The sequence below is a fragment of the Panthera uncia genome, chromosome D1, assembly GCF_023721935.1.
Source record: "Panthera uncia isolate 11264 chromosome D1, Puncia_PCG_1.0, whole genome shotgun sequence".
NCBI lineage: Eukaryota > Metazoa > Chordata > Mammalia > Carnivora > Felidae > Panthera > Panthera uncia.
The window spans coordinates 53,740,552-53,754,174 of record NC_064808.1 but is presented as its reverse complement, the minus strand read 5'-3'; the positions used below and the strand labels follow the sequence as shown (position 1 = coordinate 53,754,174).

At 56.2% G+C, this 13,623-nt stretch overlaps 1 protein-coding gene and 1 pseudogene across 5 annotated transcripts in view; one reads left to right on the top strand and one right to left on the bottom strand.

Annotated features, from left to right (window-relative positions):
- ARAP1 (ArfGAP with RhoGAP domain, ankyrin repeat and PH domain 1) overlaps positions 1-13,623 on the top strand; it is a 78,267-nt gene that overhangs the window by 41,983 nt on the left and 22,661 nt on the right. For all 5 annotated transcript variants that reach the window (XR_007455229.1, XM_049619314.1, XM_049619294.1 and 2 more), the window contains exons 11-20: positions 535-641; positions 3,081-3,280; positions 5,329-5,414; positions 6,590-6,772; positions 7,850-8,024; positions 9,198-9,332; positions 11,638-11,773; positions 12,045-12,147; positions 12,995-13,190; positions 13,462-13,513. Coding sequence is in view for 4 of the 5 variants with exons in the window: in XM_049619314.1 (XP_049475271.1) it covers positions 535-641; positions 3,081-3,280; positions 5,329-5,414; positions 6,590-6,772; positions 7,850-8,024; positions 9,198-9,332; positions 11,638-11,773; positions 12,045-12,147; positions 12,995-13,190; positions 13,462-13,513 (1,373 nt within the window). In the remaining variant the exon portion in view is untranslated. The remainder of the gene's footprint in view (positions 1-534; positions 642-3,080; positions 3,281-5,328; positions 5,415-6,589; positions 6,773-7,849; positions 8,025-9,197; positions 9,333-11,637; positions 11,774-12,044; positions 12,148-12,994; positions 13,191-13,461; positions 13,514-13,623) is intronic.
- On the bottom strand, positions 1,700-2,976 carry LOC125914271 (40S ribosomal protein S12-like; annotated as a pseudogene).

Below are 13,623 nucleotides of genomic sequence, written 5' to 3'. Positions count from 1 at the left end.
CCCCCTGCCCTCCCTGGTCCCTCAGCCTGTCCCATGCCCCCTGCCCACCCTGGTCCCTCAGCCTGCCCCCTGCCCCCCCTGGCCCCTCAGCCTGCCCTCTGCCCACCCTGGTCCCTCAGCCTGCTCCCTGCCCATCTCATCCCTCAGCCTGCCCCCTGCCCACCTCATCCCTCAGTCTGCCCTATGCCTACCCTGGTCCCTCAGCCTGTCCTTTCCCTTTCTTCCTTCCCCTGACTGAGCTCAGCCCTGTGCCGGCCACGCTTCCTGCTCCCAGTCCTGACACTATCCCCTGCCTGGTTCCTGAGCATTACCTTCCCATCACCACCCTGCCTCCTGCTCTCCTTCCCTACTGCTACACGGCCTCTGAGCCTGGGTCCATTGACCCATTTCCAGATTCCTGTACCCTCCTTTATCTCCTTCCAAGGTACTTTTCTAGTCCCTAGGGTTCTACCTCCCCTTCCTCTCTGTCCCTCCCTGGGCCTTTGAGCCCCGCCCCCCAGGCCTTGCCCTCACCCCTTCCCACCTACCTGCCAGGAGTACCACCTGGGCATTGGCATCACCTTCATTGACATGAGCGTAGGCAACGTGAAGGAAGCAGACCGGCGCAGCTTCGACCTCACCACCCCCTACCGCATCTTCAGGTGAGCCTCCCTCCCCTCGCTCACCTGCATCATCACTCCCTGTCAGCATTTTTCTTCTTGCTTGTGTGGAAACCTGCCCCTTCTAGGATGGATTTCTCCCCTCCCTTCCCAGCCCTGACCATCTGCACTGGTCCTTTACCTCCACTCACTAATCTCTTCTGATCCCTCCCTTCTAAGAAATCTCACTTTTACCCCACCCCTCTCTGACCATCACTTTCCACCTCCCCTCCCCTCCCCCCCAGGCCGTCACCTGCCACCTCTGAGGCACTGTGCCATGCCTGAGTTCAAATCGTGTGTATTAGCCTGGCTGCCATGCATGACAGAATAGCACAGACTGGGGAACTTAAACAACAAAAGTTTATTTTCTCACAGTTCTGGAGACTGGAAGTCTAAGGTCAAGGAGCCGTCAGTGTTAGTTTCTGGTGAGACCCCTCTTCCTGGTAGATGGCTACCTCCTCACTGTGTCCTCATGCGACTTTTCCTCTGTGCGCATGTAGAAAGAGAGTGAGCTATCTGGCATCCCTTCCTCTTTCTGTAAAGGAACCAATCTTACCAGGTTAGAGCCCCACTCTTAAGACATTATTTAACCTTAATTACCTCCCTCAAGGCCCTGTCTCCAGATGCAGTCACACTGGGGGACCACGGTTCGGTCCATAACATTCTGGGTCCACCACTGGGTCACTGTGTGACCTGGGCAAATCGCTTGACCTCTCTGTGCCTTGGTTTCTTCCTCTGTAAGACCACGACAGTCTTTGTAAAGCCCTTACCTGACACAGTATGCAGTAATTGCTCTGTCAACACTAATGCCATCATGCCTCTGTCATCATTTCTTTTACCCTTAGCTCAGATCTCTTCTCCCCCAGGGACTTCCTCCTGAGCTCCACCTGTATGTCCAACAGTTTTGTGGATTCCTCCTCGACTCCCTGTACCTCCCAGGCCCGTATCTCCACCCATGGGAATGTCTGCCTCTCCTGCTCAGCCCTGGGGACACCCGTCACAACCCCTGTCTTGCCCCCATCACTCTTTCACCTTTGTCTGGCGCCTCGCCTCTGTCCCTCCCATTTTGTCCCAGGCCAGGGGGGCCTCTGGCAGTGGCTGTGGTGCTTCCTCATCCATTAGCTGATTGTCTACGACTGCCTGCAGGGCCTTTTCTTTTTGTTGAAAGCCAATTTTTTTTTTTAAACGTTTATTTATTTTTGGGACAGAGAGAGACAGAGCATGAACTGGGGAGGGGCAGAGAGAGAGGGAGACACAGAATCGGAAGCAGGCTCCAGGCTCTGAGCCATCAGCCCAGAGCCTGATGCGGGGCTCGAACTCACGGACCGCGAGATCGTGACCTGAGCTGAAGTCGGACGCTCAACCGACTGAGCCACCCAAGCGCCCCGAAAGCCAATTTTTTATTTGTTTATTTCTTGCATTTGAAGTTCTCTTTGATGACATCATTGGCCTGAGATTCTTTGTTGTCATCCTTAACTACCATGCAACCGTGACCAGCCACCTTCCAGCGTTTTCCAGAAGCCTGCCTATTCACCTACTTTCTTGTTGTCATCAACCTTAATTAGGTTGATTTGGTGTTAGGCACCAAGGGCCTCCACCCTCCTGACATATGTAGGCTGAGACAGTTGGACGTAAGAACACAAAGACAGGCTTAGTGCTTAGCTAAGGCCTTGGCAGCTTGCAGATTCCACATCTTAGGCCTTTGTGGATGAGCATGGTCTTCAGCCCCTCTTGTAAAGCAGCATTATAGCCTGTCACACCTCTAACAGCGATGCCTTTTTTGGCCATGGTGGTGGGTGATGAGGGTAGCCGAATCTTGAATGCATACATATGTGGTGTGGTGGCAGCAGGGAAATAAAAAACCAGAGGAAGACACCTCTGTATCCTCTCATACTGAAGGTGAAACCTCCACCCCACTGAAACTCTCCACTGCATCTCTGTTGTCCTCTGGGTGCACTTTGCCCTCTTCTGCCTGGCACAGGCTTGTCCCTGTATGTCTCCCAACCTCTTGTCTGCACGTCTGCCTATCCTGCCTGCAGGTCCATCCCTGTGGATGGCCCTGTGTGCCATCCCACCCCTTTGCACATGCTGTTCCCTTTGTCTAGAACTCCTTTCTGCCTCCTCTGGCTAAGCCCTTTTCATCTGTCACGTCTTAGCTCGGGCATTATTTTTTCCCCGGCAGCCTTTTCTAGTCTCTGGGTGGGGCAGAGGCAACTCTGGGCTCCCCCAGCTCCCGTGTATATCTCAGGTTCATAGTGTCCTTGCTTGTGTCCATGCCCACCTTCCCCACAGACCCAGGATGCCTCCCTCTTCTGGTTATGAGTGCTCAATGCCTTGTTCCCGCCACTGCCCCCCCCCCCAAGGCTGTGCCTCCTAATGCTGCCTGAAAATCTCTCTGAGCCCTTTCCCACCAGCCCCCACCCCCCACTCCTGTGTCCCTAGCTTCTCAGCCGAATCGGAACTAGAGAAGGAGCAGTGGCTGGAGGCCATGCAGGGAGCCATTGCCGAGGCCCTGTCTACCTTGGAGGTGGCCGAGCGCATCTGGGCTGTGGCCCCCAACAGGTTCTGTGCCGACTGCGGGGCTGCCCAGCCTGACTGGGCCTCCATCAACCTCTGTGTCGTCATCTGCAAGCGCTGTGCAGGTGTGTGGGGCTGGGGCACCAGGCTGAAGCATGACAGGGCTGGTGTGTTGGGATGATAGGTGGCCCATCTGGCTGGAGGGGCTGGACCCAAGACGGTATTCAGATCGTTGTTGATGAAGTTGTACCTGTATGCCAGGCCTTTCCCACTGTGATTAGCCCTCAGTCCTGAGATTGTAAGGCAGGGGTTAACTGCTCATGCCATGGCTAAGGACACTGAGGCACAGAGAGGGGAAATGGCTTGTTCAGGGTGGCCTGTCAAGTAAGTGTGGATTTGAGCCCAGGCCTGTTGGGGTCCAGCACCCTGTCACATCAGAGAAGTGGAAAGAAGAGACAGGAGGAGCTGGCAGGCCGTTGCAGGCAGTGGGAGGAGCTAGTGTTTCATCTGGAGGTGATGGGAGGCAGGAGTGGGAGGGAAATGGTCAGATTGTGCCTCAGACTCTGGCTGGTGGGTGGAATCCGAGTTGGAAAGGTGAGACTGGAGACCAGCGGGGAGGCTGTTAATGGATCCATTAGAGAGAAGAACAGGCTAAGGGCTGGTCTGTGGAAGCGATGGAGAGCACTTGAGAGATGTGCAGGATCTGCAGGGTAAAGGTCTCAGGGACAGATCAGATGAGGAGGGTGAGAAAGAAAGCCTGGAGCCTAAGATTGATTCATCTGTTGAACCGGCATTTACTGGGGGGGGGGGGGGGTCTCTGGTATGCCAGACACTGTGAGGTATTGGGGATTTGGCCCTCCTGGGAGCTGATGGTGCCCAGGTGGCAGCTTTGGGCAGCTTGAGATGGGGATCTGGGGCGCGGGGTACAGTTCTGGGGAAGGCGCTGACCTCAGTAAGAAGCCCTGAAGCCTGTGGGACATCTAGGGCAAAGGTCCAGGAGGCCTTGGGCTGTGAGGTCTGGGTGCAGGAAAGAAATGACTCGATTTAGAAAGGTGTCAGCTCACGGAGGCATATGGGTGACTGGAGTGGAAGAGGTGCTCCATGAGAGGTTGCAGAGGGCGTGAGGCTGAAGCCAGAACCAGGCAGTGCTAGGCACTCCTAGAGCCCCAGCCTCCTCCCTACCCTGGGGGTCCTTTGTGGGACCTATAGCTGAGCAAGGCTGCATTCCCTCCAGCCCCAACTCCCCCTGCCCTCTCATTCCACAGAGATTTACTAAGTGCTCACTATGTGCTAGACTTTATTCTAGGCACGGAGGCTAGACCCTAAAGCTGACAGTCAAGGTTCCTGCTCTCAGGCAGCTTACATTCTGTTGGGGAGAGGCAGAAAATACATACATGAACCAATAAAAACATCAGGTAATAAAGTGCTAGGCAGAGAATGTGTCTGTCAGGAAGCCCTCTCTGAAGAGATGACATGTCAGCTGAGATCTGGATGGGAGGAGGGAGCAGACCCTGGGGAGATGGGGGAAGAGAATCCAAGCAGAAAGAACTGTGAGTGCAAAGGCCCTGAGGCAGGAATGAGGTTGGTTGATAGGAAGAGGGAAGAGAGTATGGCCCAGGGGGATTGGGGTTGGGGGAAATTCTGAGATGAAGTTGAAGAAGCAGGTAGGGAATTCGTATCTAATTCTGGGGAGCCATTGGAGGGTCTAAAGCAGGGATTTGTTGTAAGCAGATTTGCTTTTTAAAGAGATCACTCTGGGGGCACCTGGCTGGCTCAGTTTGTGTGTGACTCTTGATCTGGGAGGAGGAGGAGGGGGGTGGGAGAGTCATGAGTTCAAGCCCCATGTTGGGCATAGAGCTTACTTAAAAAAAAAAAAAAAAAAAAGATCAAAAACATCACTCTGGCTGGGCTGTGCAGAGTGGCCTGTGGGGGGTGACGGGGGGGGGGGGCGGGGGCACTGATGCAGGAGCCCAGGTGACTTTACAGGGCTCAGTTCTGTGGTGCCAAGAGCAGGGGGATGCGTGGCTGGTTTCCAGAGTGGTGTGTGAGTGACCTCTCCCTGTCTGCCCTGGATGGGCTCTATGGGGAGGCAAGGATGGGGGGAAGGTTAGTGCTTATATGAAGGAGAGAGCCCTAAAGACCCATGACCCTGAGTCTAGCCCTCTGTCTATAGGGGAGCACCGTGGCCTAGGCGCTGGGGTCTCCAAGGTGCGGAGCCTGAAGATGGACAGGAAGGTGTGGACGGAAACACTCATTGAGGTGGGGAGGCCTTGCCCGCCGCCTACATTTGGGGTCAGCTCCACTCAGCTACTGCCTGGGTCTCCCCCATCTCACAGACCCCAGCACCCTGGAGCTAGAAGAGCCCTTGGGGATCATCTAGTGGGTGGGGATTTTGGAAAAGTTGATTTTTGGCAAAGTCAGCAAACTGGCCAGTGAGCTAAGAATGTTTCTACAGTTTTAAAGGGTTGTAAAAAAAAAAAAAAAAAAAGGAACATGCCACAGAAACTGTCCTGCAGAGCCTAAAATGTTGTTTCATCTTCACTCACGTGTGCCAGTGGGTGTGAGTATGTACGTTTGGGGGCATACTTACATGTGCATATGTGCCTGTGTACTTGGGGTTCCCAGGTACTGACACGTGTGGTGGTCACAGAGGAGAACCGTGCAACGGGAGGCTGACCACACGGGCCTACCTGACAGCCCCAGCCACGCTTCAGTTTGGGTGTCACATCTCCTGTGAGTTAGGGTTAGAATACCCAGGTTAAACATGAGGACACTGAGGCTCAGGGAGAGAAAATGACTTGCCTGAAGTCACAGAGTAAGTCGGTGGTGGTGGAGCCTGTTTCTGCTTTATTCTCTTCTGTGACCCAGCACCCCACACAGGGCCTGACAAGGAGGCAGGGTGGGGGGCCCAGGAAATGGCTGTGGAATGAATGATCAGCAGGATGAAGGGATTAATAAACTAGTCCCCTGGTTACTGGATTCTTGCATCTGCCCCCCAGCATTAGCCCCTGCTCCTCCTCCCCTGAGCCCAGAGAGGAATGTCAAGGACAGGAGAGGTTTCCAAAATCCCTACCCACTCCATTGGCTAACAGGTCAGCCGCCGCCCCCAACCCGTGACCCTTGCCCAGGCTGTGATAACCTCAGGAATACAGAGTTCCAGATGTGGGACTGGGTGGGGGAAATAGTAAGGCCCCCAACCAGTCACCAGGCCTGGGGCGTCTACCTGGCAGACTGCCTCTCATCCTGTCGTTGAGCTGAGGGACTAGGCTTGGGCTCACAGCCACCAGCAGGCCAGGCTGCCCCTCAGCTTCCCCAATTGGAAAGTGGGTAGGTGGTCTGGCTCTCCCAGCCCCTTGCCTGACAACCTCAAAGATTTTATAAGAACGGGCCTCTGGACATAGTCTGCCTCTCTAACCTCTTGCCCAAACCCACAGCTCTTCTTACAGCTGGGCAATGGCCCTGGGAACCGCTTCTGGGCAGCCAATGTACCCCCCAGTGAGGCTCTGCAGCCCAGCAGCAGCCCCAGTGCCCGGCGGCGCCACCTGGAGGCCAAATACCGTGAGGGCAAGTACCGCCGCTATCACCCGCTCTTTGGCAACCAGGAGGAACTGGACAAGGTCAGGGCACTGGGCCTCTGGGGCTCCTGGAGACCACCCACTTTCTTTCTGCTCCCCTCATTGCTCTCTGTGTTTCAACTCATCTTTTGCATCAGCTCAGAGCGATGAGCTTGGTATATAGGGAAACTGAGGCCCAGAGGGCAGAAGGACCCTGCCTAAGCCACAGGGAGAGTTGGAGCAAAGCAAGGAGGAGTCAGGCCTGACCCTTGGGCCAAGGCCACATCCCCAGCATCTGTCTGCCTCCCTCCCCTCTTGATTCCTCTGTCTCCCGAACCGTCCTGCTCCTTGTGAATCCTGCCAAAAGGAGTGAACTTGATGGGGATGCTATTTCCTGCCAGGCTCATGAAAAACAGCTGGCTGCTCTGACCCACCCCCCCCCATCCACACCCCACTCAAGATGAGGCCCCACATGGGCCCCAGGCCCTGACAGGCTGGGAGCCAAGCCCCGGGCCCTGGTCTGGCTCAGCCTGAGTGGGAGGTAGCCTGCTCCGAGGCAGGGGGATGCCACTGTGACCTCTGATTGGCCTTCAGCCCCTCCCCCAAAGCAGCCCCACCCAGGAAGGCTCAGTCTAGCTAGAAGCCCAGTGGGAGCCAGACCTCCACCTCCCAGGAACCCAGGCGTCCAGCCCCCTAGCCCGCCAGCTAGGAGGGGCAGCAACTCCCATTGGTTGAGAGGGCTGGGCAGGCAGTGAGGAATTCAAATGTGGGAGGAATTAGCTACAAAGCACCCCGCTCTGCCCTTCCACAAGGCAGAGGGAGCTTGAGATCCTCTAGAGAACAGGCTTGGCGGCTGACTGGATCCCAGGGGCTGCCAGCAGGGGTGAGCCCTGGGCCACTCGGATCCCCAGCCTCTGCAGGGCAGCCCCTACCTACCCTCCTAACCCCTTGGCCTTTCTCTTCCTCCCCCTTTCCTCTTTGGCTTTCTTCCTGCCTCTTTTCTCTTTCAACCTGAGGATGGGCCCCCAGACTTGGGTGACTCCTTCACTCCCTTCCTCTCTTCCCCCAGGCCCCCTTTCCCACTGTCCCCCCACTCTGACTTAGGCTGACCCTCCCCTCCCTCTTCCTCCCTCCTCCCAGGCTCTGTGTGCTGCAGTCACTACCACAGACCTGGCTGAGACCCAAGCTCTCCTGGGCTGTGGGGCTGGAGTCAACTGCTTCTCAGGGGACCCTGAGGCCCCCACGCCCCTGGCTCTTGCCGAGCAGGCAGGGCAGGCGCTGCAGATGGAATTCCTACGGAACAACCGGACCACGGGTGAGTGGCTGATGGGACTGTCCACCTCGAGGGATGGGGCCTCCCTGCTGCCACCGTCTGGCCTTTTGAGAGGGGTGCTGGGTGGGGGTCGCCAGAAGCGGTGTATCACCCTGTGGGGTTAGATATGCGTACCACGTGGGCTGTGATAGCAGCTCCTCGAGGGGCCCTACAACAGCGTGTGACTTGGGGTCTGTTTGGGTTTGCATGTCAGTGTACATTTGTGCATCTGGCTTCCCCCTCGTACGTGTGTCCCTTTGTGTCTGTCTCTGCATCTCTTTCTGGATTTGTGGGTCCCGCCCAGACCTGCACCAGGGCCTTCTGCCTGCCACCGTCTGGGCATCTCTGAGCTGCTGCAGATCTGTGTTTCCTCACACCTGGGGGTGTCGAGGGCTTTGGAGTTTGTGTGTGTACAGAGTAGCTGAGTTGCTGTGTGGGGGTTGCATTTCTCTATGTGCGAGTGGCCCACAATGGCAGCCCTGTCTGCTGCTTTGTCTGGGTGGGGCTCTGTCACAGACTGGGGTTGGGGCCCATTTGGCTATCACTCTCCGGGTGAGTGAGGAGGGGATGGCGGGGGTGAGCCCTGCCGGTCATGGCCCAGGGCTGGCCTCTGGGGCCATATCCCAGGACTGAGGGTGGAGCTCAGCGGCCAGAGCTCGGCTCATGGCCACGGGTGGGTGGGGTGTGCTGGGCTGGAGCAAGCCCAGGTGTCCAGGGAGGCACAGGAGACCACCCAGCTGGCTTGAGCTTTGGGACCGCTGGGAGCAGGACTGGAGCCGGGCTGCTTCCTTAGGCTTTGCATTGTCTGGGACAGACCTCCTTCTGGGGATTGTTAGTGAGTTTGCCAAGACCCCTCATTCTAGTGTGCTATCCCTGTGCCTCAACAGAGAGAGTGGGGTGGGTTGGGCTGGGGAGTTGGGGGGCTTCCTGGCAGGGAAGGTACTGGAGCTGGGCCTTGGAACTAGGGTGGAATTTGCACAAGCGGGAGGAGGTGGAGAATGACTTGGGCAAAGCCCTGGATGTGGCACTGAGACCCTGAAGGTGATAGAGGACTGGTGGCTTGAATGTAAGCTTGGATGCTCGACCCAGGCAGGGGCGAGGAGAGACACCCTGGGATGGTGAGCATGAGCAGCCGTTCCTCACCATACACCCCACCTCCCAACACCTTCCCTAAAGAGGTGCCTCGGCTGGATTCAGCGAAGCCTCTGGAAAAGCACTACTCAGTTGTCTTGCCGACTGTGAGCCACAATGGCTTCCTCTACAAGACTGCTTCTGCCGCCAAGCTGCTGCAGGACCGCCGTGCCCGGGAAGGTGGGTGCTTGGCCAGACCCCGTTCTTGCCATGGTGTTCTGGCATGGTGGCCGGGCCAGAGAAGCCAGGGCTGTCTGCACTGGTGACCAAGGAGGGTGCCAAGTATACTCTGGCAGAGTCACCCTAGAGGGCTTCCAGGATGTGGTCTCTAGTACATAGTAGATGCTTAATAAATGGGCTGATAGGGGTGGGAGAGGGCCTGGCACTGCGGAGCAAGTCACTGCTAGAGTGCCTTTAGGCTATAAAAGCCTTGATTGAGCGCCTGCTGGGTGCTGGGCCTCTGATAGTTAGAGCCAGACAGAGCTAAGCTCAGAGCTCCGCCCCTTCGTCCTCTCTGCCTTCCATTTGCTCCCCAGCTCTGAGTACAATCCGCAGTCCTTCCCATATCCCACAAGGACCTGCCAGTCAGCCCTCCCACCCTGTGACTTCTGACCCCACTCCCCTCACTCACTCTGCTCCAGCTTTACTGGCCTTCTTGCTGTTTCTCAGACATGTCTATTTACTTCCACCAGGGCCTTTACATTTGCTCTGCCCCCTGCCCAAAATGATTTTCGCCAAAATATCTGCACGATCAGTCCCTCACTTCAGTCGGATCTCTGTTTATTTTATTTTATTTTTAATGTTTTAATGTTTATTTATGTTTGAGAAAGAGAAAGCAAGAGTGGAAGGAGCAGAAAGAGGGAGACAGATTCCAAAGCAGGGGCTCCACGCTGACAGCAGTGAGCCCAATGAGGGGCTAGGACTCGCCAACCGTGAGATCATGACCTGAGCTGAAGTCAGAGGTTTAACTGACTGAGCCACCCAGGTGCCCCGAGTCAGGTCTCTGTTTAAATGTTACTCCTTAGAGGGAGGCCTGGGTGACTCAGTCAGTTAAGCGTCCATCTTTGGCTCAGGTCACGGTCTCACAGTTCATGAGTTTGAGCCCCATACTGGGCTCTCTGCTGTCAGCGTGGAGCCCACTTCGGATCCTCTGTTTCCCTCTCGTTCTGCCCCTTCCCTGTTCACCCACACGCACGTGCGCTCTCTCACTCTCTCTCCCTCAAATAAACAAACATTAAAAAAGAAATGTTACTCCTTAGAGACTTCATCCATAACCATTTTACCCAAATTAGCATGCTCTATTTACTTTTACCCTAACTTCATGCCACTTATCTGACGTTAATTTGTCTGCGTATAGATGTATCTATTGATTCTCTGTGCCACACTAGAATATAAGCTCCTCTCGGCCACCACTGTAGCCCCAGCACCTAGAACAGCTCCTAGCACAGTGGGCACTTGGCAGACATCACAGGATGAAGAGTGACCGAGGCAGGGCTGCTCCTTCTGGAGGGCCCCAGCCTGGGGGGCAGACTCTGGGACACACTGCCCTCAGAGGGCAGATGGCATATCCTCGCAGATAGGACAAGAGACAGTGTCTGCTTTGGGAACATTATTGAGACCATTGCTCCCTGCGTCCCTCAGCACACCCCTGTGACACCCTCTAATACCCAAACAGATTTCTTTGGAACTCTGTGCTGTTCACCACCTCACTGCCCCTGGGGCACTGCCCCTCGTCTACCTCCTTCTGCCTGATAATGTCATTTATGTAACTGCTTGAGTCATCCTTTTTGCCCTGGATGCCAGGAAGCTCTGAGCCAATGTGAAGCTCAATGCTATGTACTATATAAGCCTGCATGGCCTTGACATTCTGTTCTTTCTCCTGCCTTTCCTGGTCCAGATCCCCATTTCTGTTCCTTTATGGGATCTTGTCAGTTTTCTCAGTGCCATTATAGGAGGAAACATAGAGCAATGTGTGTCACTGGCAGGGGAGGGTGGGAGCATGGGGTGGGCACGGAAACTTTCTGTGACATATGGGCTGTTCTTAAAGGATAGAGGGTGTGGGTGGAGGAAACAAGGTGAGCAAAAGTGGGAAGGGCGAGGTATATGCCCAAAAGTGGTTGGAGAGGAGGGTAGGGGCAGACCCAGCAGGGCCTTGAATGCCAGTCTGAGGTGTATAGAATAAGGGGAGCATGGCAAAGTTTTGAGCACGGGAAGGACGGAGTCTGGTTTTACTTAGATCACTTTTGAATCTTGGAAGAAGCAAGTCGAGGCACCAATGAAGAAGTCACTGCAGTGGTTCAGGGGAGAGGCGTGGGCTGGGCTGGGGCGGCAGGCTGCAGGGAGGAGGATGGAATCAGGGGAACTTGTGAGTTAGAACGAAGAGGACATGAGTCAGGTGGGAGTCGGGGCCCAGGGAGGATACAGAAGGGGTTTTCAGGGGAGGGCAGGGGCTCCCTCATGGCTCCCCTGCCCACCTTCTTCCCAGAGTTCAGCCGACGCTGGTGTGTCCTTAGCGACGGGGTCCTGAGCTACTATGAGAGTGAGCGGGCAGTGACCCCCAATGGTGAGATTCGGGCCAGTGAGATTGTGTGCCTGGCAGTGCCCCCTCCTGACACCCATGGGTGAGTATCCCTGGGGCAGAATCACAGACTCTTATTGCTGTGAGATCCAAGCCCCCATTCAGGAGATAGGGAAACAGGCCCAGAGAGGGTCAGAACCTTCCCAGGGTCACAGAGCAAACCCTGTGGGTCTCCGGAGGCCCCAGTTTAGGACTTTCCCATCCCTTCTTATAGGGCCAGGGAAAGGGCAGGGGGCAGGGGATGGCGGCAAGGCTGGGCAGGGTGGGTCATGGCTGGGTTGAGTGGGCCTGAATCCTGACCTGTGTATCTACAGCTTTGAGCACACCTTTGAGGTGTACACGGAGGGAGAGCGGCTGTACCTGTTTGGTCTGGAGAGTGCAGAGCTGGCTCGTGAGTGGGTCAAGTGCATTGCTAAGGTGGGCCTGAGTTAGTGGACAGGTGTGGGAAGTCTGACAGGGGCTGGGGTGGGATCTCCCGGCTGATCCCGTGTACCCCATCTCTCCTGCCTCATGAATGGAGGGAGCAGACATAGGGCAGGCTTCTGGGGCCAAGAGCCAGATATGTCAGCATCTGCAGCCCCCTAGGGGGGACGTCAAGAGACCGGTCTCAACCATGTGGAAGAAGGGCTGTGAGCTTTGCACTCCACAGGTGCTCAATACAATAATGTATAACAGCCATGTTAGGATAGATAGTGCTGACTCCAGGAAGAGTGAGCATCTTGTTCAGGAGCAAAGAGGCAGGGAGGCTGCAGAGCTCTGTCCTGGGGATTAGAGCCAGGTGCCCTCTGGGTCCCCCTGTGCTGTGAGGGCCTGTGACTCTTATTTACTCAGTCGCTGATCAGTCATCTGTGAGCCTCCTTGACGGTTAGTCCTCTGAGCTCTGGGAACCCAGATGAACCAGTCTTGGTCCTGGCTCTTCAATAGCTCCTTTGCTGATGGGGGAGACAGCTGGGTCCCTGACAGCAAGAATACTGTGGTCAGTGCCGCAATAGAGGGCAGAAAAGGGGCATCCCTGAAGGTGTCTGGGAACATTTTCCTGAGGAGGGAACATGAGAATGCGTATGAGTGGGGCATGATACCTGAGTTTATTTACTGTGCTAGGTCCTGCCCAGGGGAAGAGAGGAGGCAGCAAGGTGGGAAATGGGTATATGCCTACAAGCCAAAGAGCCTGGGGCAAGGGGTGGGGGAGGGGGGAGGCCGGCATTGCTGTTGGCTGATGTGGTCTCTTTGGCCACCTCCCCTTTTCCTCTGGCCTCCCCATCAGGCGTTCATACCTCCCCTGGCTGAAGATCTGCTGGTCCGGGATTTTGAGCGGCTTGGGCGCCTACCCTACAAAGCTGGCCTGAGCCTACAGCGGGCCCAGGAGGGCTGGTTCTCCCTCACTGGCTCCGAGCTCCGTGCTGTCTTCCCAGAGGGGCCCTGCGAGGAGCCGCTCCAACTTCGGAAACTGCAGGAGCTTTGTGCGTGGACCTAGACCTGGGCCCCCAACTTCCAGGGCACCCTATCCTGGGCTCCCAGGCCCCCAGCCCTTCCCTGGAAGTCTGAACTCTACCCTGGCCTGGCCAGAAGGAGCCAGCCTGCCCTCTTATGTCCTCTCCTGCCCTTGGGGTGTATCTCAGCGACTCCATGTATTGGTGGGTGGGTCCCAGGGATGTATGTGCCCAGAGAACCTCAGGAGGGAGTCGGTTGGGGACCATGAACAAGGCCTTACCTCGACCGGCCCCTCCACAGCCGTCCAAGGGGACAGCGAGAACCAAGTGCTGGTGCTGGTGGAGCGAAGGAGGTGAGCCCTGGCCTCCCTGGGGGGCTCTGAGAAGCCCCCGGCAGTCTGACAGGCTTGGGAGGGGTAGGGCAGGGGTAGGCTCCCAAGTGACTGACTATCCCCCCCCCCCC